The sequence below is a fragment of the Hyperolius riggenbachi genome, chromosome 3, assembly GCF_040937935.1.
Source record: "Hyperolius riggenbachi isolate aHypRig1 chromosome 3, aHypRig1.pri, whole genome shotgun sequence".
In the NCBI taxonomy this organism is placed as follows: domain Eukaryota; kingdom Metazoa; phylum Chordata; class Amphibia; order Anura; family Hyperoliidae; genus Hyperolius; species Hyperolius riggenbachi.
In genome coordinates, this window is record NC_090648.1 from 188,988,150 (window position 1) to 189,014,316 (window position 26,167).

Below are 26,167 nucleotides of genomic sequence, written 5' to 3' on the forward strand. Positions count from 1 at the left end.
CTTTCAAAGTTTTCCCAATTTTTTGGACTGACTGACCTTCATTTCTTAAAGTAATGATGGCCACTCGTTTTTCTTTACTTAGCTGCTTTTTTCTTGCCATAATACAAATTCTAACAGTCCATTCAGTAGGACTATCAGCTGTGTATCCACCTGACTTCTCCACAACGCAACTGATGGTCCCAACTGCATTTATATGGCAAGAAACCCCACTTATTAAACCTGACAGGGCACACCTGTGAAGTGAAAACCATTTCAGGTGACTACCTCTTGAAGCTCATCAAGAGAATGCCAAGAGTATGCAAAGCAAAAGGTGGCTACTTTGAAGAACCTAGAATCTGACATATTTTCAGTTGTTTCACACTTTTTGGTTATGCACTATACTTCCACATGTGTTAATTCATAGTTTGGATGCCTTCAGTGTGAATCTACAATGTTCATAGTCATGAAAATAAAGACGATTTGAATGAGAAGGTGTGTCCAAACCTTTGGTGTGTGTGTCTGTCTGTCTCATGCACATACACTTTTTTCCCCTCTACCAAAGAACTTAGACAAAAGCTTGCCAGGTTAAAGATCCGCACGCCTTTCCTCGTGCACAAGCATAACCATACTGTGCATGCTCGAGTACGCAGTGAGCCAGAGCCACTCATGCGCACACACACATAATACATGCCTGTTGAATGTATGGCCACCTTTACTAAATGATGGACTCAGTTTCTGTATTTATCTCAATGTACACAATTGCATTGATGTGTGTGCTCTAAACAGTCATTGGAGTATGGCAAGATGTGAAACATCAGACAAAATGTGTATTGTTTACAGATTGCTTTTGATCTGTACATTTGCAACGAAGTTCAAGGGAATCTATTTGTAGATGAAGCAAGAAGTTCTCCCTGAGGCTATGTGAACAGACGTAACTACTTAAACAGAAATGGATACCCATGCTGCTATTCTCATTGAAATATTTCATACCATCCTATGTTTGAAGCTGCACAAAGAGATGCAGAGGATAAGGCTGAATATGATCTTACAATGATGCATTTATCATGATACTTGCTTGGTCAGGCTAGAGCACTTTCAAATGACTCCTAATTTCTTACATGTACAGGATTTCCGGTATTAAAATCTGTCCTTGAGGTCCCAGATCTGTACAGTTGCTAAGTCTATTATCAAAGGGTCTCCTTTCCCTGTATTGTTGGGGATTGTAAAGCTAGGTGCACACACTAGATGACACTTGGCCAAGGCTGCTGTTCAGGACCGTGTGAGCCAAGAATCTAGCATGTGTACACATGTCCCTCGTCACAACATAAAGTTCCGGGAATGCTGGATCTTTAGCGACAGTGACGCTCAAGCAAAGCCTGATCTCATTATATCCTTCCTCACCCTGGTCATAGGATGCTGCCCCATAATCTGCAGCTTCTCTTCACTATAGAAACAGACACATGGCTCTGACTTGGCTGTACATGGCTCGTGCACTGCTGTGTTGCTCAAAGACTCGAGTTTGATCCTCACAGGAAACACATAGTCTTCCCCATTCTTCAAAAATGTTTTTCTTGTTTCTGTCTCTGTCACTCTTGTATTGTGTAACATACAGTTTATAACAGCAAGTGTAATGGAACATATGCTGCATGTGTTATTTCATAGCCTGGCCAGTTGCTATAGAACATGTATGTTTTTGCATTTATCCAGGAACCATTATAGACAGACATGTGAACATGCCCATACAACTACAGTATATGACAGCCCCAATGTCAGTGAGAGATCCTGAGTGCTGGGTAGTAGTCAGCTGACTGCAGGCCGAGCCCTTTGTTCTGCTCCTTAAAGGACAACTGAAGTGAGAGAGCTATGGAGGCTTCCATATTTATTTCCTTTTAGGCAATACTAGTTGCCTGGCTATCCTGCTGATCCTCTGCCTTTAATACTTTTAGCCAAAGACCTTGCACAAGCATGCAGCAGATCAGGTGTTTCTGACTCTGTCAGATCTGACAAGATTAGCTGCATGCTTTTTCTGGTGTTATTCGGACACTACTGCAACCAAATAAATCAGCACGGCTGCCAGGCAACTGGTATTGTATAAAAGGAAATAAATATGGCAGCCTCCATATCCCTTTCGCTCCAGTTGTCTTTTAATCACCACCACCATTCTGCACCGTGCCATTGAGTGACTGTCTTGTTTTTGATTTTTGCCTCCTATAGAATGTTCAGTTTAGAATTCCTAACCGGTAAGTGAATTCAACTTCTAAGTCACAAACCCATGTCTAAAAAATGTTCAATACAATAGTCAGTAACAATGAATTGCATCCAGCTTGTATGCAGCCTGGAACTCAGCCAATCAAAGCACTCAGCACTCACGATCTTTCTTCCAGTTCATGAACTGTCTATCAAATGTTAAATTGATGGCAGTGAAGATTACTAGAAAAGTTAATCATAGTATTTGAATCTTGTGGAAATACTGAACCATGTTTGGCAACTTTTTACATTGGCAAATCAAAGTTCTATCTAGAACCTTCAGTAACGGTGAGCTGATTGAAGTGTAATTTCCTCCTGTGGAAGGACTTTAGACCACCATTTTCCATGGAGCAGCTGGAAGCCTTTCTGTGCTGACAGGGTAGGATGCTGGAATGTAGATTAATATCACCTTGTGTCCTCCTCCTTCCTTTTTCCAATCGATGTCACACTGGTGATTTACTAGACAGTAACATGAAAAGTGCTGAGTATGCTAAACAACCTATTAAATGCTCTAAGTTCCCTATTCCCGGTAACTACTATACTTCATTCAGCTTTATAGTGCTGACTGACTGTATGGAAGCAATTGCAAAATAATATTGCTGTAATGTGGAAACATAATGGGATAGCTTTCAGTGGCTTTCTGAGTGGGAACATTAGTATGTGACATTAATAGCTATGAAACTGAATGTAAATCTGCAGGGCTCTGTTTACCATTAGACACTTGAAGGCCCATTACATGGGACGCACCTTGCGGGGCAGCAACTAACATGCTTCATTTCTCAATGTTTCTTTCCCATCCATGTATTTATGAGCTGTTTGCACTGATATCCATGGTAGGCGGGGAGGTGTCTACAGCATTTCACAACAGGATCTACAATTGCTGTTGGTTAACTACGGTGTAACTTGGCAGATTGCTGAAGTGGGGTGTGCTAACATTAAGGGAACCTGTATGTAGTGATGGCCATGTCTAGGAGAACTAGAGAACCATGTGATCAGTTTTGTCAGGTGATGGATATGCAAGTATTATTATTGATTTATATAGGGCCAGCATCTCCCATTTCGCTGTACAAGAGCATACAGGATATAACAATACAAAATATACAATACAACAGTTAATACAAGACAAGAGTGGATAACCGCTAATGCGGTGAACAGATTACATTTTTAACCAGGGGTGGGAGGTATGTACACCCAATACACAGCATTGTGAGACAAAAGGGGAAGAGAGCCCTGGCCAAAAGGCCTTACAGTCTAAAGTTTTTAAGGTATAGGACAGTAGGGAAAGGGAAGCTGTGTTTGGAGTGGTGGTCACTGGGCGGTGTCCTAGGTAGAAGAGTATGCTTGCCTGAAGAGTAGGGATGCTCGCTGAATTCCGCGGAATTGTAAATTCTGTGGTTCCGGACTTTAGCATGTAGTGTGGTTGGTGGTCTAGGGGGTAAGACAGATACCTACTACACACTGAGATCTGGGTTCAAATCCTGGCAAAGGTATGTAAGCTGGCTTTTAAAAAAGTACAAATCCTTACTCATGCTACAGGCCGAACAAGGAGAGCGCTGATCAGAAATGCAGTCAAGAGGCCCATGGTGACTCTGGACGAGCTGCAGAGATCTACAGCTCAGGTGGGAGACTCTGTCCATAGGACAACTATTAGTCACGCACTGTACAAAGTTGGCCTTTATGGAAGAGTGGCAAGAAGAAAGCCATTGTTAACAGAAAAGCATAAGAAGTCCTGTTTGCAGTTTGCCACAAGCCATGTGGGGGACACAGCAACCATGTGGAAGAAGGCGCTCTGGTCAGATGAGACCAAAATGGAACTTTTTGGCCAAAATGCAAAACTCTGTGTGTGGCAGAAAACTAACACTGCACATCACTCTGAACACACCATCGCCACTGTCAAATATGGTGGTGGCAGCATCATGCTCAAGGGGTGCATCTCTTCAGCAGGGACAGGGAAGCTGGTCAGAGTTGATGGGAAGATGGATGGAGCCAAATACAGGGCAAACTTGGAAGAAAACCTCTTGGAGACTGCAAAAGACTTGAGACTGGGGCGGAGGTTCACCTTCCAGCAGGACCACGACCCTAAACATAAAGCCAGGGCAACAATGGAATGGTTTAAAACAAAACCTATGTATGTGTTAGAATGGCCCAGTCAAAGTCCAGATCTAAATCCAATCGAGAATCTGTGGCAAGATCTGAAAACTGCTGTTCACAAACGCTGTCCATCTAATGTGACTGAGCTGGAGCTGTTTTGCAAAGAAGAATGGGCAAGGATTTCAGTCTCCAGATGTGCAAAGCTGGTAGAGACATACCCTAAATGACTGGCAGCTGTAATTGCAGCAAAAGGTGGTTCTACAAAGTATTGACTCAGGGGGCCAAATAATTACACACACACACACCACTTTGCAGTTATTTATTTGTAAAAAAAAGTTTGGATTGATGTATGATTTTCATTCCCCTTCTCATGTGTACACCACTTTGTGTTGGTCTTTCACGTGGAATTCCAATAAAATTGATTCATGTTTGTGGCAGTAATGTGACAAAATGTGGAAAACTTCAAGGGGGCCGAATACTTTTTGCAAGCCACTGTATATAATAATTCCAGTATTTGTGTACCGCTTTTCTCCTGTCGGACTCAGTGCTTTATTGAAGCTACTAGAGAGCACTCAGTAGGCAGGAGCAGTATTGGGGAGTCTCGTTCAAGAACTCCTTACTGAGTAGGTGATGGCTTACTGAACAGGAAGAGCCGAGCTTCTGCACAAGTCCCGGGGGCGTTAATTACAGTTCCCCCTCCAGATCATCATGGATAGTGAGGAAAGATGTAATTCGGCTTCCAGCTATTGCTGGCGACCGAATTGCAGTGTTTTTTTTTTTTAGTCATTTGTGCTCTGTCTTCAGACTGTGCCCAAATTACTCACTGAGTACCACTATAACCGTAATTCCTATGGTGGCGCCGGCTGCGTTCAAATCTCCTGTGCTATTTTTACAGCGATCGGTTGCTAGACCAAGATGTTTCGTTTTGAATTAGACACCAATACAGAAAAGAATGATCATTTAAATGGAGCCTGCGCAAGTTAATAAGGATCGTTCCAATCCTCAACAATTTTAATCAGATGTGTCAGTTGTTCAAAAATGAACAATCGCTGCATGTGTAGTGATGATCTATAGGTTTTTGTACTGAAGTAAAGTAAATGTTTTAGCCAATCTAGGGACTCTGTAGATTGTAATGCTGTAGTTTACAATGATTCATTTCAAAATGACCGAAGTTGTTTTAATACTTAATTTTATTCAATTCTGTTTTTTTTTTTTTGCCTATCACTTTCAATACTTTGTTCACATGTGATTGAAAAAACGCTAATCATTTAACAGAGGTTCAGTTGTTTTACAGAACAATCGTTTTGGCGTTCAGTTGTGTTGTTAATGTCTGGCCAGCATTTCATCTGGAAGGTTAAACACGTTTTGGTGGTAGTTTGTATTTCCATGTGCTAAACAGTCTAGTAATTCTCTGCTTTAATGCAGATTTAGGCCGGGATCCCACTAGCAACGCTTTCTAAGCACCAGTGAAGTGAAATGCTCTTGCTAATGCAATGCTTTGGGTAATTTTTATAAAATCGCATCCCTCAAGTGGGATCGCACGCATAGCATAACATTAGCAAGAGCTTTTCAAATCACAAGCGCTCTGAAAAGGTTAAGTGGGTTCCAGGCCTTAGGCTCCCTGCACACTGCATGTGATTCTGATTTTTGTTTTTTACATGCGATTCTGATTTTTAATCGTTACATCATGCTGTGGTGTCTTTCTGTTGATGGTATTCAGGGAAAATCGGAATTGCAAATCTGAAATAGAATCGGAATCGCAAATCGAATTTGTAGTGTGCAGGGAGCCTCTACGCTATTTTGCGTGGCACTTTGAAGTGGACCAATCAAAATTGGCAGGAGGTACATGTGATTGGCCCATTGATTTGCATACAAGGCAGAGTTACTGTACTATCATCGCACTGACCGTCATTAATGGACATGATGCCAGAGAAGTTTGATTAAATTCTGTACACCATTTTGTTGTTGAAATGCCTTTGAAAATATTCAGTTTTCTCTTTACAGCCCAACAACATATTGGGAATGGGAAAGGTAACTCTTTTGTGTAGCAGTACATTTTGTCAGTTTGCTTGTTGCGTAGACCTGCACTATTCCATATATGTGGGTGTTGTGTAGACTTATCTTGGCATGTTGTCTGGTCAGTCTTCATGTCTGATGTAGACTTAGCATGACATCAGTGTCAGAAACAAAGGCCTGCCATGCTTGGACACCTCAGCAAGTGCAGACAGGCTGCTTTCCCACAGACTGTGTTTACCAGCGCCTCTCATTCTCAAAGGGCCTATTGTCTTCACGGGCGATGTGTTGTCTGATAACTTGGCTATCCTTTTTCTTCCGGTTCCTCAATTCTTAGCATATATGTACCAAATATATTTCTGCAGTATGAAAATAACTGACAATAGTTATAATTAGTTTTCCAGAACAATTGGCCACAAGTCCTGCAGAAACTATGAGTCACCCATATAAAAAAGTAAAGCTGTGAAAATCACTTTTACAATTTTACAGCATGCGTTTCTATGCATTTTTATGTTTTTCTCCATCTGTGGTAATGTTTTGAGATTTTCTCTGGATTGGCTAGGAAAAAATGCTAAAAAAACATGCAGCAGGACCAATGTTTGCAATCATGTCAAATCTGATCGCATTAGTGGACATGTACCCACTATTTACATTAAAGCACCAGTGTCCTTGCACTTTGCGTATTGCAAACAATCCGTGAAGTGCAGCAATGCGCGAACAGTGAAAAACAGTGCTTATATAATTCCTTTCTGATTTATCTTTAGATCTGGGAACCCTTTAGACTGAGTTCACAATGGGCGATGCATTCCTTTGAACAGCAGGAACGTAACGGGAATGCACAGCGAGTTGTCACATGCAGTGAAGCATAGTCAATGAAAAGTATGCTTCACTGTCAACACATACATTATCGTAAGCCAGTTTATTGCACTGCAGCCGCATAGGTGGTGCATTGAAACGTTACATCGCAATGCATCGCAATGCACCATTGTAAATGTAGCCTAACTTGTCTTTCTCTGCAATCTGTACACAAGCACTGCTCATCCTGTAGTCTTCTGGGCTGACAGTCCTGCCATACCTCTGTCTACTTCCCAAAAACTCCTCTAATGTACATATGTGTGGAAAATCTTTAATATCTGTGCATCAGTTGACAGTTCACTGCTCCTACAGCTGCCTGGGCACTGACAGTGGGCCCTTTCACACTGGCTCTGTGCGTTGCAGCAAATTGCAGTACTGCTACCGCAGCCTAATTAAAGCCTATGGGGAAGTTCATATTTCCCACGTTGCGGTATGCTGCACGGGAAGTGCCTGAATTAACACTAAGGCACACCTATGTTACCATGCGGCTTCAGTGTTGGCCTGGAATTCATGTCTGTGGCGATGCAGGCTTCTTTAAAGAAGTTGGCACCGCGGCTTGCATGCGCGGAAGCGTGTTTTTACAGTACGCTTCCACATACCCAAAGCAGGAAGTGACGCACTTGCGCTTCCCTGAAAGCCTGTTTTTGGTGATTCGGTGGGCACACTACAACACTAACGCCAATTTATAATGTGAAACCAGCCTCACAGTAATGGCAATACCTTGTCTACTGATGTAGGAGTAAAGTTTTTACATAGGGATGCCCAGCACAGGGACATCGCAAGTGGTTCACACAGTTTAGGGTCTGCTCTGATTGGGAAGTTTTTGTTCTGTGATCTGTTGTATTATAATTACATCAGTCAGGGAGCAGTGATTGGCCCAGAATTTTATTTTGTGGTCAGAATTGATCCCGCACTCCAACACACAAACATACAGTGGGATGTGAAAGTATGTTAATCGTCATGTAAATCCAATAAACTTCATTTCACTTCTCAAATATCACTGTCTCCTATATGATATATTTAACTGACATTTTTTTATAGTAACAACCAACGATTTATACAGGAAAATCATGACGATTAACAAGGTTGCCCAAACTTTTGCATCCCACTGTACAATGTGGTTGTGATCCTGGCTAGGGTCTTGATGTATTTTGAAATGATTGCAGCAACAAAGTGTCCTGTGCTGACTTTGGGAAAGCCAACTCACTAACTTGTCTCGACTGTTATGGCTGACAACCTCCCCCACCCCATCACATCTTTGCTGTTGGGAATGGGAGCTGTATGGCTAGGGTACAGTGCATGGAACACAACCAGCCAACCACTCAGTCTTACTCCATTATGGATTCCGGTGTGAAGCTGGTCTAGAGGCCGGTGGGGGAGCAACTTCAAAATTGATGACCCTGTAGTGTCTTGTGATGGGGCACTTCGTGGGCTTACTGATAAAAAAAACACTTTTTATTTTGTAAAAAAAAATAAAAATTGTTTTGATCCCTAGACTTTTAACAATAGAATAGCACAGACAAGTTCTTGGCTGCAGTGCTATGTTATTAGTTACAGGAAGGAGTTTTCTAGTCTGATACTGTGCTGACGACTGTTTAATGTTTCCAGTGTTACAGCAGGCAGGAAATACTGCCTGCTCCCTTCATGTTTCAGAAGAAAAAAGGTTTATATTTATCTAAACAGTATGTAAATCTTATCCTCTAAAAAGTTACTTGGAGGAAAACTGCAAGCTGCTTAAAACCATGGATAACCCCGCATTTTTAATTTTTTATTTTTTTTTGTTGTTTTTTAAAATCCCAGTCCAGAGTGCAGAATAGAGCTATTCAGTACAGTATGTGGTTTGGTACTATAGTCAATACTATGCTCCTCCCTCACTGTATGGCATGCTGGTGCCTCCATCAGTGTCAGGTACAAACTACTGCATAGGGTCATCAAAGCTGTGCAGCGGATCATCATTACCCCTCTTTTGACCTACAGTCTTCCAGACTATGATCCAATGCTATCAGGATAGCAATAGACACCTACCACCCTGGCCACCTCCATTGGACAGCCACTACAGGTCTATCTCCACCAGGACCATCAGACACAAGAACTCTTTTTTTCGCTGTTCAGCTCCTCAACTCTGGGCCACTGGTTACCCAACCCCAATAATCTCCCTGTCAGTACATGTGTCTATGTAAAAAAAAATTAAAAAAAAATTGATGTACTGTATATACTCGCGTATAAGCCTAATTTTTCAGCACAAAAAATGTGCTTAAAAGTTACCCCCTCAGCTTATATGCGAGTCAGTGGAGCAGAACAGATGTTGTAGAAGGCTTTGTTACTGGTAGGTTTTGTTACTGGCTCCCTGCTGTGTCCATGCCCCCAGTCCCCTGTAACATGATGTGCAGAGTGCGCTGCTCAGGACTACCTGTGTCCCCTGGCTTGTAGAGCAGAGTGTGCAAGCAATGCGTCAGCGATGCAATGATCGGGGATGCTTCCTGTGTGGCAATCAGTGTTTCATATCTATGATGCAATCTAGTGGAGCCTTGAGGCACATCTGGCTATGTGGAGGGAGGCTGACTTGTACTGGGCGCACATCTGGCTACTGTGGAGGGGTCCTGTATGCGAGTCAATCACTTTTTCCTGGCTTCTGAGAGAAAAGTGGGTGCCTCTGTTTATACACGGGTCTGCTTATATGCGAGTATATACAGTAAGTTTAGTTGCACTTTATTCTATTGTCTCTCAATTTGCACTACGGAGCCTGTCTGTACCAAAACAATTTCATGTGCAATCCCAGCGTACTTGGCAAATAAACTTGATTCTGATATGGTGCTACATTCAGTAGACGTGGGAAGTATTGATCTGTGCACTTTCAATTCCAGTGAAGACTATATCCTGCACATCCCAAGTTCTGAAATACTAGCACTGTTTTGTTTTTTTTTGTTTTTTTTTATCTGGTTGCTGTGATACTGATCTTATGTGGTTGGCTACACTAAGGAGCCAATGAATATATGGAGCAAGTGTTCACTTGTAGATGGGGGCAACATTATGGCATAACATTGTATAATAACACGTAAGTTCCCTCTTTTAGCTTATTCAGTAAGACTGTGAGCCATGTACAAAGGGCAACCAACCGAAAGCTATCCTATTAATTGTGTACTTGCCTTGGGATGGGGAAGACTCTGGCTCCTTCAGTGGCTTCCCCTGTCCTCCTTCTTCATCCTGTTCCAGCCCTGGGACCCCCAAAAATCACTTACAGACAGCTCACACATGTACACTAGCAGGGACCTGATCAGCTTTCTTTGGTAAAAGCTGAGACCAATCAGGCCCATGCTACTGCACATGTGCAAGCCATCTGCGCCTGCACAGTAGCACAGATCCAATTGGGCTCTGCTTTTTTTTTTTTTTTTTTTTTTTTGCCAGAGGGGGCTCAGCGCTGGATATAGCTGGAGAAAGAGGATTGGGAAAGCCTCTTAAGGATCCAGAGACTTTGTTCTCCCAAGGTAAGTATCCATTTTTGGCCATTGCAAACCTCCTAGGCCACAGGTCCCCAAACTTTGTCGGTCAAGGGCCGGGTCAACATACTTCAGACTGCTGGGGGGCCGGAACGTACATAAAATGATGTTGAAAAACATTACATTGATCTAGGTATTTCATGCCTGGAGGAGAGTTCCCAGCAGCAGCCATTCAGTCATGCGGTGCCCTGAAGAATGGTTTTGTGCACCAGTGAAGCATACCCAGGTGACAATCTGTCGTCCAGTTGGACAGCAGTATCACCTGATGCAGAATTGGTTTGGAAGCCAGGAAATGACTGCTCACTGGCTTCTATAGTATGTGGATGGGTGATGCCAGCACTGCTATTCTATATGTGGGCCGCTGATATTTAAAGAGAACCTGTACTGAGTAAAAATATTTAAAATAAACACATGAGGTAACTTCAAATGAACATTACATAGTTACCTCGCCATCAGTTCCTCTCAGAAGCTCACCATTTTCTTCTGACAATAATCCCTTCCAGTTCTGACAGCATTTTGTCAGATCTGAAATATATCAGTTGCTGTCAGTAAAATATCAGTTGCTGTCAGTTACAGCTGAGAGGATAACTGATGTACCAGGTAATGTCCATGTTTCCCTATGGCTCAAGTGGGCGATGTTACAGTTTAACTGTGTGCTGAACAGAAAGCTGTTATGGGTAATGGCCATTTTCAAAATGGAGGATGGAAAATTCCCTTGATCACAGTGAACAAACAGGACGCGGGACAGGAGAAAGACACTGAGGAGTAGACTACATGGAAGGTAAGTATGACTTGTGTATGCTTATTTTGACTTTTAATTTTCAGTTCAGGTTTTCTTTAAGCGTGCAGTGGGCCACATCTAGAAGTGATACATTTTGGTTTGGGGGGCCAGTGAAAAAGCCTCAGGGGGCCGCATTAGGCCCGCAGGCCTTAGTTTGAAGACCACTGTCCTAGGCTTTCTTTATACATACCATAAACTGATATCCCAGTTGCTGTAGTTGTCACCATATGCTCCTGCCATATGTCCTGGTACTTTACATCAGCTCTGACAGCTGACGGTTGTTGCCAACAAGTACATTTTGGAAAGTACAAGAGACGTACGGTAAGTTCATTATTTTCAGCAGGTTGTGCTGATGAAGCCTGCGTCCATGCTCAGATGCATCATAATGTAGCTTTTCTGGTGCAAGGTAACTGCACTGCAGATCAAATGCTGAAATGAATGGGGTTACTAATTTTGGCATTTTGCTGAATCAAATTGCAGCCAAAATGCACCCTATGACCGGCAGATGGGAGGCTGAACTGTCGGTGAAGTCCACAGTTCAGCTGTATATGTCTGAAAACCAGTTGCCTGGCTATCCTGCTGATCCTATGCCACTAACACTTTTAGCCATAGACCCTGAACAATCATGCAGCAGATCAGGTGTTTCTGACATTGTCAGATCTGACAAGATTAGCTGCATGCTGGTTTCTGGTGTTATTGAAGACACTACTACAGCCAAATGGATCAGCTGGGCTGCCGGTCAACTGGTATTGTTTAAAAGGAAACAAATATGGCAGCCTCCATATACCTCTTACTACAGTTGTCCTTTAAGGCTACTTTCCCACCAAGACGTTGCGTTTTAGGGGACGTTATGGTCGCATAATGTGCCCCTAACGCAACGCATGGTGGTGTTGAAGTTGGACGTCCGATTGAGCTGCGTTATGCAGCTCTCAAAGCAGCCGCTCCAGGTTAGTGATAGGAAGTCCGGATCTTTGAACCAAATCATTTGAATCATTTTACTAGGGAAGCAGACTGGGGGTGAAATGACTAGCATGACAGGACTTTCCCTGCACTGTACATTCTGTATGTTCCTGTTTCTTCCAGACAGACATCCACTGTGGACCGAATCTTTCATTGTGATGATCCGGATGATTCGACTCACAAAAAAGATCCAGATCAAATGAACGATTCGTTCATGATCCGGACAACACTGAGTCTCTGCAGTGCAGTGAATATTAATTAGCCATGTGGCTGGCAGCGGAGGAGGAGGGGAGACCTCCTCCTCCAACATCACTGAGCATGTGCAAGCAGTCTAACGCTGCTTAGCCCAGTATAACGTACAGCATGCAGCACTTTGTTTAAACGTGCTGCGTTACTATGTAACGCAACGTGGGCACTGTGAACAATTGATTTTACAGTGCTGTGAGTTAGGCTGCGTTACTGGCTGCTGTAACGTGGGACTTTAACGTCCCACTGTGAAACCAGCCTAAGAGTTTAATTGCGTGTAATGTTCATTCCTGATAACTTCGACCAGATATTTAGGCTGGTTTCACAGTGGGACGTTACAGGCGCACGTTAGAGCAGCCTGTAACTCACCCCACCGCACAGCAATGAAAAATCAATGGGCTGTTCAGTGCCCACGTTGCGTTACATAGTAACGCTGCGCCACCAGACAACGTACTGCATGCAGTACTTTCTAAGCGGCAGAGCAGAGGTTTTTTATTTTGGGGGCGGAGAGGAGGCGGGGAGAGGCCGCTACGTAGCCAGGCACGTGGCTACTTAATATTCACTGCACTTGCAGTGTTTTCTTCTTGGAGCAGCCGCTGACTGGCTGGCGGGACCATGTGATGCGGAGAGCTCCGCTCACGTGGTCTCCGCAGTGCCTCCGACAGAGCAGGCGCACCAAGAGCTGCTTGTATCGCTTGGTAGCGTCCTGCTCCAACACCACCAGGCGTTGCGTTAGGGGCACAATATGCGACCTTAACTTCCCCTCTAACGCAACGTCCTGGTGTGAAACCAGCCTTAAAGTTTGTACTGGTGTCCTGCAAAAATGTGTAACCCCACCACCGTTATTTGCCCAGTCAGATTGCCTTTTTCTGCGAGAGCTTCATAGGGAGACACTGCTTGCACTTGAATCGTCCCCCCAACAAAAAGAACCTTCCGCCCTAAATCCTCTGTTCAATATATTTTGGGCATTAGAACAGGTGTGTATGGCTGGATGGTCCTAATTAAATCTTGAAACCAATCATTTTTTAGGAGGAGCTCAGCAATGCTAGTTGTATATCTCAGATAACTGGTTTACTTTAAAGCAAAATGACAGCCAATCGACCTGTGATAGATATTCACAATTCTGTATAAAAATGCTATATAGCAGACATTAATTTTAAAGTGGATCCGAGATGAACTTTTACTCATTGCATAATTGTGTTCCTTTCCTATTGTTTATAGGGCATTCCTCAAGCCAAATACTTTTTTGTTTTTGTTTTAATACTTTAATTACCTATATACTAAACAAGCCTCACCCACAGCCTTTCAGAGAGCCTTGGCATTTTCAGACAGTAGCAAGGGCTCGTGGGAGCTCAGTCTGGGCAGGAGGAGGGGGAGGTATTACTAGCCAGAGATTTCAGAGGCAGAGGGGGGGGGGGGGGGGTAGGCTGAGTGCTGAAGATGCAGATAAGCTTACCTATGTGTAATGTTTACAAACATGGCTGCCCTCATTGTATCACTGTAAGAAATAATCATATTCTATTGAAGCTGTTTGAAGCTAGATTTGCTGTGTAAACTATCTAAACTTTAGATAAGATATATAGACTAGTTACTTGTTATAGTTAGTATAGTTAGTTTTTCATCTCGGATCTGCTTTAAGTGATGACGAACATGCTTATTTCTGTTATTGTTCCCTGCTTATACACCTCTCTCTGTTTCCTCCCTGATGTGTAATGGAAGATGAACTATCAAGTGTGATTCCTTTTAGGAAAGTTTTTAGTTCCACTTTAGTTGGAATGACAACACAAGATCTGTTTACTGTAGAGTAGACTTTGCATTGCTTCAGTTTTTATAGTTCACAGCCAGCACTGTAGTGTTTACCAGTCACTGCTTATTGAAATGCTGATAAATGTTGGAAGTGTGCCTTTTCTCTGTGTTATGCTAGGTACACATGATACAATTTTCTGACAGATTTACTGTCGATTATTTCCAATATGTACGATCTGATTTAGATGGTTTTTTTTTTTTTTGATTTTTAAAAAAAAAATTTTGATCACTTCTATGAAAAAGCGTTTGAAAAATCAATAGAATCGATAAATCCATCAGAAATCAGATTGGACATGTTGTAAATAATCGATCGGACAGTAAATCTGTCAGAAAATTGCATCGTGTGTACCTAGCACGACACTCGCAGGAGAAATTGCAGCTGCAATCTTCTGTGGGTGAGATAGACCCTTTCCTTTGCTGGAATTTTTATGTATGAGGCTTCTTACTTAAAGCAAACCTGTATACAAAAAATGTTCTTAATGTGAATGTGTATACATATAATCTAGATTAGAACGCCCTCTTTTTTTTTTTTTTTTTTTTAATACGCCTGTGGGTTTTCTACTTTATGGGCACAAGAAGTTCACAAGAATGTTCTCCCCAGGCTCTTTTAGCTGGAAGCTCCACCTGGCTAATTTTGGTGAGCACCCGGCTACCATCAGTTTGCCTCCTTAACCACCTCCTATGCTGTAAGCAGAGTTGTGCCGACCCTGCATTCCCTCCATTGCACCCCACCCGGCTACTTTTTTTTTTATGCCAACCGGCTGGAAAAAAAATTCTGGGGAGAACACTGGCCCTTAACTTATGTATCATGATGTATGACTTCCTTGTCATGTACTGTGGCAGTCTTATTTAGGAAAACCTTTTTTCTTTCTTTTCCTTGGAAAGCTGGCATGTCAAATCTCCTTTATTATTGTGTAGGTTATCTGCTCCTACAGGCAGGGAAAAAATGTATGTGCTGTTTACATTGCCTGAAGTGTTGTAATGTTCACTAAAACTGATTGCAGAGAATGGGAATGAATAATGGATGGAAGGCAATGATGTGACACGCTACCATTATCAGCAATGCAGACTGATCTCTCATTGTAAATGGCAAAACCTTTGTAGACCTAACTGGGGTAACTACCGGTATATGCGCTACATGATCATTGTTCTCAGAATAGCAGGTGATCTATTTACTCATCAAGAAAGAGACCGAGATCCCTGAAATTGCATATACAGCATCTTTTTTTTTTTTTTTTTTTTTTTTTTTTTTTATTTCTATTTTTTCACTCCAGAAGTGTTGCATGATTGTACTTTGTGGTGAGTTTAACTACAGTGGTCCTGTTATGGCTCCACCCATGCTATCATATGGGACTGGGTGGAGTCCTCCTTTAAAGGACACCCGAAGCGAAAATCAACTAATGAAATAAATGATTGTACCTATCTTCCTTCTCCTAAAATGACTTTTTAAGATATTCCACAGTTTTATTTTATGTTTAAATCTACTTTTTAAGTTTTAACTGTTTTATTGTTTTTGCTCAATGACACATTCATTGAAGTATGCCAGAGCTAAAATCTATGAACTATTGACCCTTTTTATCTCTTACCTGCTCTCAGCCATTTTCTGCTAAGAAAGTGTTTATTTGGAATTTCTTATCAGTGAGGGTCACACTGTAGTCACTTCCTGGCTGAGTCAGGACTAAGTCAGCCACTTGCATACCTGATATTTAACTCTTTCAGGCAGAGAAAGAAAAAAAGAAACACAGCATAGTTATTTGTGTGCTAGGCACTGTACATACCCATGTCTATCTCATCATGTCGCACGTAACTTCGGCTATCCTTTTAATCATATGCCTTGAGCTTTTAAAGAGCAGTCTGTTAAACATTACCTGTGTCTTTCTGGAGGAGAGGCTGGTCAGTGGATAAAGCCCCATACACACATGCTCAACAGCGGTCTTTTAAGATGGGAATACACTGCTCGATTTTGAGCCATTAAGGAGACTCTGTAACAAAATGTTCAGCCTTATTTCTTCTATCCTATAAGTTCCTATACCCGTTATAATGTGGTCTGTCTTACTGCAGCCTTTTCTAGTTGCACAATAACTGTAATATCTCTGTTATGTAATCTAATCTTTACTTTGTCGGCTTTTTCGGCTCAGGCAGGAATGTGTTAGTCTGCTGTGATAGGGAGAAGGTATGTACACCCCCTCCACGCCTCCTGCAGGCTCTGTGTGTTGCGTGTTGTTGCTGTATGAGTCACAGACGGAGCTTCTCTGAGCCTGTCACATTCTGGTTAGCAGCCATGTTTTTTGTTTGTAAACACTGCCTAAAACTGGCAATCACAAGCCAGGATCCCAGCAGGGAGTGGCAGAAACAGCAAAGAGGGGCCCTGGAGAACATGATGAATAGAATTGTATGCTTTTTATTGTAAGAATTTGAGTACAGATTCTCTTTAAGATGGCCCAATAGATAACTTCCGACATGTCATCTCTCCCACCGGATAATTTCGCCGCTCGATTCCGGATTGAAGTGAATGGAAAAAGATAAGAGAACTGACTGCGGAATCGAACGGCGAAACGATTGAGTGGGAGATTCGAGCAGCAAAATTGACCCATGTATTCCCAGCATTATGCTTTCACAACTTTTGTAAAGTATTTTGCTATTGTTCAAAGAGCTGATGAGACTGATAAGTCAAACAGTTGGGCTGACTTCTTATCAGTCTTATCAGCTGCTTGAACAATAGCAAGAGATTTTTTTTTTAGGTGTTTCACAAGAAAAGTTGTGAGAGCCTAAAGGTGCATACACACGCACTACTAAATGCAACGACTGGTCCGCCGGACCCTCCCGCTGGGCGGTCTTTAGCTGACAGTATGTGCATGTGTACGCGCTGTCGGCTGACTGATAAGGCTGTTTCTGAACGATCATCAGTCCCACAACATCGCGTACACACGCGCATACTGTCGGCTCTCAGCGGGAGGGTCCGGCGGACCCATCGTTGCATTTACCGTATATACTCGTGTATAGGCCGAGTTTTTGAGGTAAAAAAAAATGCCCCCAAAGGGGGGGGTCTCGGCCTATACACGAGTCGATAGTATTTTGTGGTGCGCCCCCCTCCCCTTCCCTGCATCTTGCGCCGCGATGTTTAAATAACAGCTCAATGTAGCCGTGTTAGCCCTGCCCCCCGTCGCCACATGTTGTAAAGTGGTACGATTGGTACCTTATTATCCCCCACGCTCCGTGCGCTGCCTGATAGGAATATGTCCTGCAGCGCTCTCTATCCCGTGTCCCAGTCTGGGTATGCAGAGCTGCGGTGTGCGGTGCGTGCGTTTCACTTACCGATGCACGCATTGATTCCTCCCCAGGCCAGTCGCAGGCTCCTTGTTATGACGCCCTCCAGTGATGCATATGATAAGAGGCACCACTAGAGGGCGTCTTAACAAGGAGCCTGCGACTGGCCTGGAGAGGAATCAATGCGTGCATTGGTAAGTGAAACGCACACACCGCACACCGCAGCTCTGCGTACCCAGACCGGGACACGGGATAGAGAGGGCTGCAGGACATATTCCTATGAGGCAGTGCACGGAGCGTGGGGGAGAACAAGGTAGCAATCGTACCACTTTACAACACTGGCAATGGTGGCGGTGGGCGGGACTTGTGCGGCCGCACTGAGCTACTTGGCTGAGTGGACCTGAACTCTTGCACAGGACAGAGGGAGTGAAATGCTCCATGTATGTATTGAAAAAGTTTAGGCTGTCTTATTCCCTCTCATGCACCCTGTATGTTGTCAGAGAGTTTAGCCTGTCTTCATTTCCACTTCTGTGGCTAAGCACAAGTTGTACTTCAGTTGTCTGTCTCAGCAGAGAGTTAATGGGTGCACACAGGATGTTAATGCTATGTCTGCTTCCATGAAAGCAGGAAGTGGGCACCCTGCAGATTTATTGAGGGTTTTGTATCAGATGTTACAAAGAAATGTTTTTTTTTTTAAAGGTAATTATGCTGTTGGATATCTTTTAGAGCAGAGAGGAAGTTCTGATTTCAGGTCCGCTTAATGCATTTTCCACCCTCGGCCTATACCCGAGTCAATCATTTTTTCCCAGATTGTTGGGGGTAAAAATTGGGGGTCGGCTTATACTCGGGTCGGCTTATAGTAGTATTTCTGGAAGAAGGAGGCACTCCACAGGCTTGAACTTGCGTTCAGTTTATTGCATGTCGTTACACTACATGTTTCGGGCTCCGCCCTTCATCAGGTGACCTGATGAAGGGCGGAGCCCGAAACATGTAGTGTAACGACATGCAATAAACTGAACGCAAGTTCAAGCCTGTGGAGTGCCTCCTTCTTCCAGAAATACCAGTATCACAGTGTGTGGCAGGGGTGGTGTACCTGCGTGGAGGAGTGCACCGGCACCAGCTCTTCTGTCCAGGAGTGAGCGAGTGAGTTTGGTTCAGTCATTTTTGTATCGGCTTATAGTAGTGTATACGCACCAAAAGACTGCTGGTGTGTGTGTGTGTGTGTGTGTGTGTGTGTGTGTGTGTGTGTGTGTATGGGGCTTTACCCCTGGCCAGGTTGCCTGTAGAGCCCTATGTTTGTGGGTTCTGGAGATTTTGGAAATGGCAAAGAAATGATTGCATGAAGTATTGTTTGCCCTTGTACTGAGGGCTATTCCAATATACCGTATACAGAGGACATGCCGGTCATGTCTGGGGCAGACGGCAAACCTTAACTAAACTTTCATGGCCAAAGCCTGTATCCTTTCCTTTTCATGTGGGCTGTTAATTTGCTTTCTTCAGATTCTTAAAATTACATTACCCACTAACTCGTAACCAGAGTTCATTTCTTGTTCTAAGCTTCTCTGAGATAAAAATGTTTGCATTGGTTTTTATGCACCAGTTAAAGGCTCACACACACACTTAGGATTGACTGTTCAAGGTAGAAAGATACAAACTAAAATGGTTCTACCACAGCTTCCATAGAATCAAGGCTGCACTGTATATTTGCTTTCATGGAGAGCTTTCCTGAGAAATATCAGCTGTTCAGTGCTTTGGCAATATTTTTCAGTGTGTGAAAGGCTGTGGTGTTCCATGCTGGGAAATACAACTTCAGATTAGTAATAGCTGAGTAAGCTCACTCTGTTCCATTAAACAGACTGCTGACACTCTCCTGAACCCTCAGAAATATTCCCATGATCCTTGTTGATGACATTCACATGGTCTCATGGAGTCACGCACAAAAACAGAGTAGAGTACATACAAAATCGTCGTGTAATCGGGCAGTGGATGAGCTTTGTGAGTGTGATTGTTTGTTTTTGTGATACTTCTCCTTTAAAAAAAAATGTGAGCTGCAGTGATACAAATCAGTTGTGATACAGTAGCGTCCAACATAATTTGGTGTTCTGTACCATTGCATCCCTGGCTTGCCATACCACGTACTGGTTGTGTACGGCATGCTTGGCCAATCACCAGGCACAATTCTAGATCTGCGGGTAGGATATATTCAAATTCCAAGGCTGTTTTGTGGCTTGCACCTACACGGACTAGTAGTCACAATGATGTTAAATTGTGCAAGTTCCAGGACCTCGGCATGCCAGCTGTAGATTGCAGCCCGCAATGTCTTTTATTACTGGCAGTTGAAAGTACCGTAGTATATAAAAGGGTTCTACCCCAATTATTTTTTCACCAAGTTTTGGATACATTTGAGAATTAGAGAATACCAGCTTTTAGTCCTATTTTCTGAAGCTGAGACCTTCTCATTCCTCTCCTGTGTCCTATTTCACTGGAACACTGAGAAGAGACGTCCTGATAAATAGTAGGAAGGATCTAGATAGTCAGCCTCTATGGCAGTCTGCACCCTGGCTAGATTCCCTTGCTTCCTGTTGTGATTCCTGGTTGTTAGTTGTGTAACTAGCATTGGATTCACATACTGGTATTTTAGATATTGCATTAAATTGGTTTTACAAAGCTGGGTAAAAAGTAAACCTTTTTTGTCTTTTCATAGCACAATAATAACTGCATTACGGAAGTGGTGATAACATTGCTGTCAGGTGTCTGGGACACCCAGCAGACCGTCTGAAACCATGAGCACGGCATTCCGGAAAGATCTGGACAGGTACAGGGATATGGATGAAGATGAACTGCTCGGAAACCTCACTGAAGCTGATCTCAAGCAGCTGGAAAATGTGCTGGAAGAACTCGACCCAGAGGTGAGAGCACATGTGACCTTCTCAATCTTGGTTTTCTTGGCTGTGTTACCAGAAGCTCGAGTGGTTTGCCTGTTTTTTCACACTTACAATTGTGTGGTTAATCAGTGGTAGTGCAGGAAAAATAATTTTTTTATACTTCTATCACAAAGACCTATTTAGCACCCATCTATGTATAAAATGCTGTAACAAAAGTGAAATTTCCATTTATAAGGTATCATTTTTACATTGGTTTTACACATCCTTTCTTCATGTATTGTTTGGAAATGTAATGTGAGCTTATAAAGCAATGTACATTTGTGTTTGCGGGCGACTACAATAAAGGTGCGGTTTTTTTTAGATCCAGTGCCAGGTTTTCTACTTTTACTTCATGGATGTTCCTCCTGTGATGCAGTGATCTATAGCACAGTGCTGACCCTGGATCCCAGTCGCCAGCAAGCATTTGGTGCCAATCTTTCTCTATCGTTTTCAATACAAAAACATACGTAGTGTAAGATCTAAAGATTTGCATCACAATTTTTTTAAAATATGCGAGGTTAGCCCTATGACATTAATGTAGCACTTTGTGCTTTGAGGACAAGTTATAATTCAGTTCAAGTTTATGCAAAGTTCATGTTACTTAAATATTGTTGTGTTTTAGTAATGCTGATAGTGATAGTAATAATGGTTTACCATTGTAATGCATTTGCAGACTTCCTGCACTGTAATGACATATTACAATGTAATTACAAATGTCCCTTCCTGTTTAATGTTACAGTGGTTATGTCACAAGCTCTAGCATAGGAAGGGGCTGTTGGCAAAGGAAAGCCTGGTACACAGATAAGGGTGAACTCTAGTCACTGATAAAGCCTATGATACAGTTAGACATGCAAGGCTAAACATGAGGCAGGATTAAACTTAAAGAGGAACTCCAGCCTAAACAAACATACTGTCATTAAATTACATTAGTTATGTTAATTAAATAGGTAATATCCACACTGTTTTAAAAGAACAGGCAAATGATTGATTTAATGATGGCAGCCATCTTTTTGTTTGAAAGGAGGTGACAGGGAGGATGAGACACAGTTCCAACTGTCCTGTGTCCTGAGCACCTCTCCCAGTTGCTAGGCAACGTGAATAACATAGGAAATCCCATCATGCTCTGCACAGCATCAGGGGAAAAAAACCCGGGCTTTTTTTCTTTGATGGGTGGAGCTTAGGTAAAAATGCAGCTAAAAATGATGCTTTGGTAAGAAAAACAAAGTTCTGATGCTGTGAAACTGTTAAATAAACACCAAGCCTTTTCAGTTCTGCTGAGTAGATTTTTAGTCTGGAGGTTCACTTTAAAGGACATTTATCGATAAACAGTTTTTTTAAACTCTGATAGGAATAGCTTGTCTAAATGTGCCTGTCACAGGAGCCCTAGTGGCTGACCGCACTTAGCCTTCTAAACGGTGCCAGCGCACAGATCGTGCGAACTCTGGTCGCAGTCAATGCGCAGGAACCGTTAAGAATTAGCCGCAGACAACTCAGAAGGGAGCCTGTGAGACACGGGTGATTACAACTTCACCCACTGGTTCAGAGTAAACTGCCACCACCGCGGTTATCATGGGACCGTGGAGCCCACTAACTGACTAGTCCTGCGAATAAAACGGTTAAACACACGATATTCTGTCTAGCCAACAACAAACAAACGGTAGCGTATCTTCAGAGACCCGGGATCAGTTCTGTGTGTGCTGATAAGCAGGGTAGCGGAACAGTGAATGACTTGGAGGAAGTCTTTTATTCACACAATATAAATAATTAATATATACAGACAATTATTAAAATTACAATTATTCAGACGGTAATAGCCCCCAAAAAGGGGGGAGGTCTGATCGCCCTGCCTGATTTCTGATCTGTGCTGCGGGCTGAAGAGCAAACTCTCCTTGTGAGTACCTTCTATTTATGCTTTTTTTGCTTCTCCTATCATTTGTGACGTACTGCACCATGGTGTCTCTGGTTTTGTTTTTTTTGTTCCAGGGTGACTGTTCACCCTCTACTTTGTTCTACAAAATGGATATAAACCTGGAACTGTCAACATAAACAAAAAAGAAGCCCCACTTAGTTGATGGCTGATCTAACATTGATTGGGAAAGGTGTTCTGTGGGAGAGCAATGTGTCAGAGGAGGGAGGGTGGTAGGAGAAGCCGTAAGAGACCAAGCCTTGCTTTGAGCAGTACAAAGCTTACAAATGTGACGAAGACTATTCAAGTAATATAAGATCAGACCTGAGATCTGATCTGTCGAGTGGGCAAGGGTGGCAAACAATCATAATCGGGGTAAAAAATCCATAGTTTGCTACATCTTGTGGAAATGCTTGAAGCTGAACTCCAAGCATCTGGCTGAATTCATATATGCCTTACCAAAGGATCTGCGTGCAATTCTGTCCAACCAGTCCTGTGATTCAGATAGCCTAGCCAAATGGAGCAGTCAGCATGAGCACCCATTATATTATCTGTAAATGAGCAGCACAGTGTGGGCACATCCTCCCCTCTAGTCACCTAGTTGGACATTATGGAGAATCCGCACAATGAGTCATCATTCGTCTCTCTCTTCTGTAGTCAAGCGGTTAGACAGCGCTGTGTAATGCAGCTGAACTTGCTAGGCTTATAGTACAGCCCTCCCCTTCACCTTGTAAGTGCAGAGGAATAGATTATCTGATGTTTATATTAGCTGGGTTTTTAAAAATACTATAGGAAGTGGATGCTGTGCAGCGGATACAAATATTGTATGCCTGAGCTGTCATGAAGCATGGGGTGGAGAGTCGGATGAGAGCAGCAGTCCTGGAGCACAATGACACTGGATTTCTCTGAGCCATTCTGCTGCTGGAAGAAACTTACTTAATTGCTGATGATTCAGTCAGCGGGAAAATACTATAATTTTGCTCAGTTGTATGAACAGAATGTGCTTTTCTGCAATGTGAATTCTCATTAGATCAGCCTATGTAATTAAATGAGCTGCGTTATATCTAATGCGAGAATTTTTCTTTTACATTTAGGCCTTGTTCACATCTAACATCGAAATCGCAAACGCAAGTGTTTAGCGATTTTGTGTGCGATTTATTTTAATTTTCTTGTGCCTCCCGGTGCTCCACTGCGTGCTGCGTGTTTTTTTTTTTTATTATTATTTGTAAAGCGCTTTTCTGAGCAATATTTTTTATTCACTCCCTGACGCAAGTCAGGAAGTGAACGCTTTGACCAGGAAAAGAATAAATACAATGTATGTATTCTTAAAACCGCGAACGGAATCTCTGCACAAAGCGATTTTGTGAACGTTTTTTGATTTTTTCCTATACCTTCCACTGAGGCAAAATTGCCTCCAAAAATGGAAAACTGGTACAGGCAACGCTTTGTTGAGCGGAGTAGAAACAAAAGTGATGTTTTATAATTCAAACTACACTGCTCCTTTTTCTATTCGGGTTAATTTTCCTTTATATTAACATTTGAAAAAAAGAAATAAAGTTTAGAGTCAAACACATTTTCTTTTTAAAAAATAAAAATAAAAAAATATATATTTCAATAGATCTGTACTGAAAGAGATACAAATGAAGAAATGGGGACAGAGGGACTGGGTTCTGGACTGGCCCTCCAAAAGAGGGACAGTTTGGAGCCTTGCTTATCTGCCATGGCAGTCAGGTGACACAGAGAGATCAAATTACAACTTGTGATTAGACACAGATGAGGGGGCGTTAGACATGCTAAACGCTGTAAATACGTGGTGCAATTCTCTTGTTTTCCTTCTGTCCTATGCAAGAATTCAGGTCCACTTTAAATAATTTGGAATCATAAAATCCCATCTCAGACATGGGCACTAAAGAACGTCATATTTGGCATAAATGGTGATCATTTTGGCACTAGTCTAGTTGAGGGGAACCAGCGGGAAAAGTCAATGACCAAATTGCTGCAAGCAGGAAGCAGACGTGGGAGACCTGTACCATCATTTTTATGAATACTGTGACTGGAAATCTTTCCCGCCTAAAATGCTCCTGTCACTTGCAGAGTTTTCCCAACCGGAAAACAGGCATGTTGAAAGCGCCCCTTTTTTTTTTTTTTTTTTTTTTTTTTTTTTATATGCCCACATGTCCATTTTGCTTTCTACGTGTCGGGATGACATAACTGTTTTTTTTCCCAACTCTTTCCAGAACTTGAAAAAAATCATTTTGGCTGCTCTCCCATAAGTTTATACTTACAGGAGAATTATGAAGTCAGACTGATTAATCCTTCAATCCCTTCAGCACATCACACTGAGATTAGGCTTGTCGTCTCTGCTTTGCTGCTGTTCCCATAAGATGTTTGTTTCTGTCTTCAGAGCTCATGTATGTGCAGCAGTTTGTTTGGCTTGTACTTTGCATTTCCTGTAGAACATGGCAGACTGTCCTCAAGGTTTGTTCTCTGAGCTTCAGGCAGGAAAAGAACACCAAGAGCTTTTTATCATTTACTGTGCAGTTTTTCATTCTTATGACATTATTTCAACTGTTTTGATACAATTGTATTACTGCCAGTTGCGTCTCTCCTGTTGTCACTGTGCTTGCTGTTAGTGATTTAAAGCCTGATATAGCTTTATATCCTCTCTTTTTTTTTTTTTTAAATATACATCTGGCCACCATCTTTATCATGATACACCATGTAGGAGAATACAGGGCAGTATTGACAAGAGCAGTAATTCCTTACATGTTAAAGAACATGCATACACACTTGAGTACTGCCGCCTGCAGGGATCAGAATTCAATCACACTGGCATTTCATGGCCGAGCTCTGTTCAGACTCGATGCACAGGGAAAACGGATGAAATATATCGCACAAAGGAGCAACAACGCTGCCCTTGGCCTGCACTTGTTCAAAATGGTCCGGCAGTCCGGATCTCTCAAGAAAACCTCGGGGAGGGTTGGGTGCTGCTGTACACACTAGTTTCTCAGCAGAAGTTGCCCTGGCCAGTTGTTTTGGTTAAGGAACCATCTAGCCTGGGTACGCGGCTTTAGTCTGCACTTCTCTGTACTTTACATCATTTTCTGACACTGTTGCATTGACCGATGGAGTACAAAGAATTGTAGCAAGGCCACAATAATATGCCAGTGAAGACATATTCAAGCCAATCTCCAAGCACAGATCTAAGAATATTTTCTAACAGCTTAGTAAACAGAGATTTTGTGAAATAAAGCTTCAAGAGCTAAAAATCCTGTCTTGAAATTTTGATTTAAGGACCAGAAGCCGATGAGTACAGAGAGTAAAGCCTGGAACACACTTACAATCACTGACCAATCTTACCACCTCCATGTAGTAGGAGGGCTTACCTACACAATCTTTTCATAGTATTCATTATCTGTTGACCCTCATACTATATGCAGGGGGTAGAATTCATCAGTGATTGGCCAATAAAGTCTGAGATACTGCGGGTATAGTTGCTGCTGATGCTTTATTTGCATCAGCATCTACCTTTCAGACTGAAATGGGGTAGGCATCAGTATCAGAAAAGATTACAGATTGTAGCACAGACTGTAAG

At 42.5% G+C, this 26,167-nt stretch overlaps 1 protein-coding gene across 2 annotated transcripts in view; it reads left to right on the plus strand.

The window, feature by feature from the left end:
• The window catches only part of LOC137563241 (tropomodulin-3-like), an 86,466-nt gene that overhangs the window by 16,497 nt on the left and 43,802 nt on the right, over positions 1 to 26,167 (plus strand). For both annotated transcript variants that reach the window (XM_068275450.1, XM_068275451.1), the window contains one exon: positions 20,447 to 20,651. In XM_068275450.1, the coding sequence (XP_068131551.1) occupies positions 20,526 to 20,651 (126 nt within the window). In that variant the 5' untranslated portion in view covers positions 20,447 to 20,525. The remainder of the gene's footprint in view (positions 1 to 20,446; positions 20,652 to 26,167) is intronic.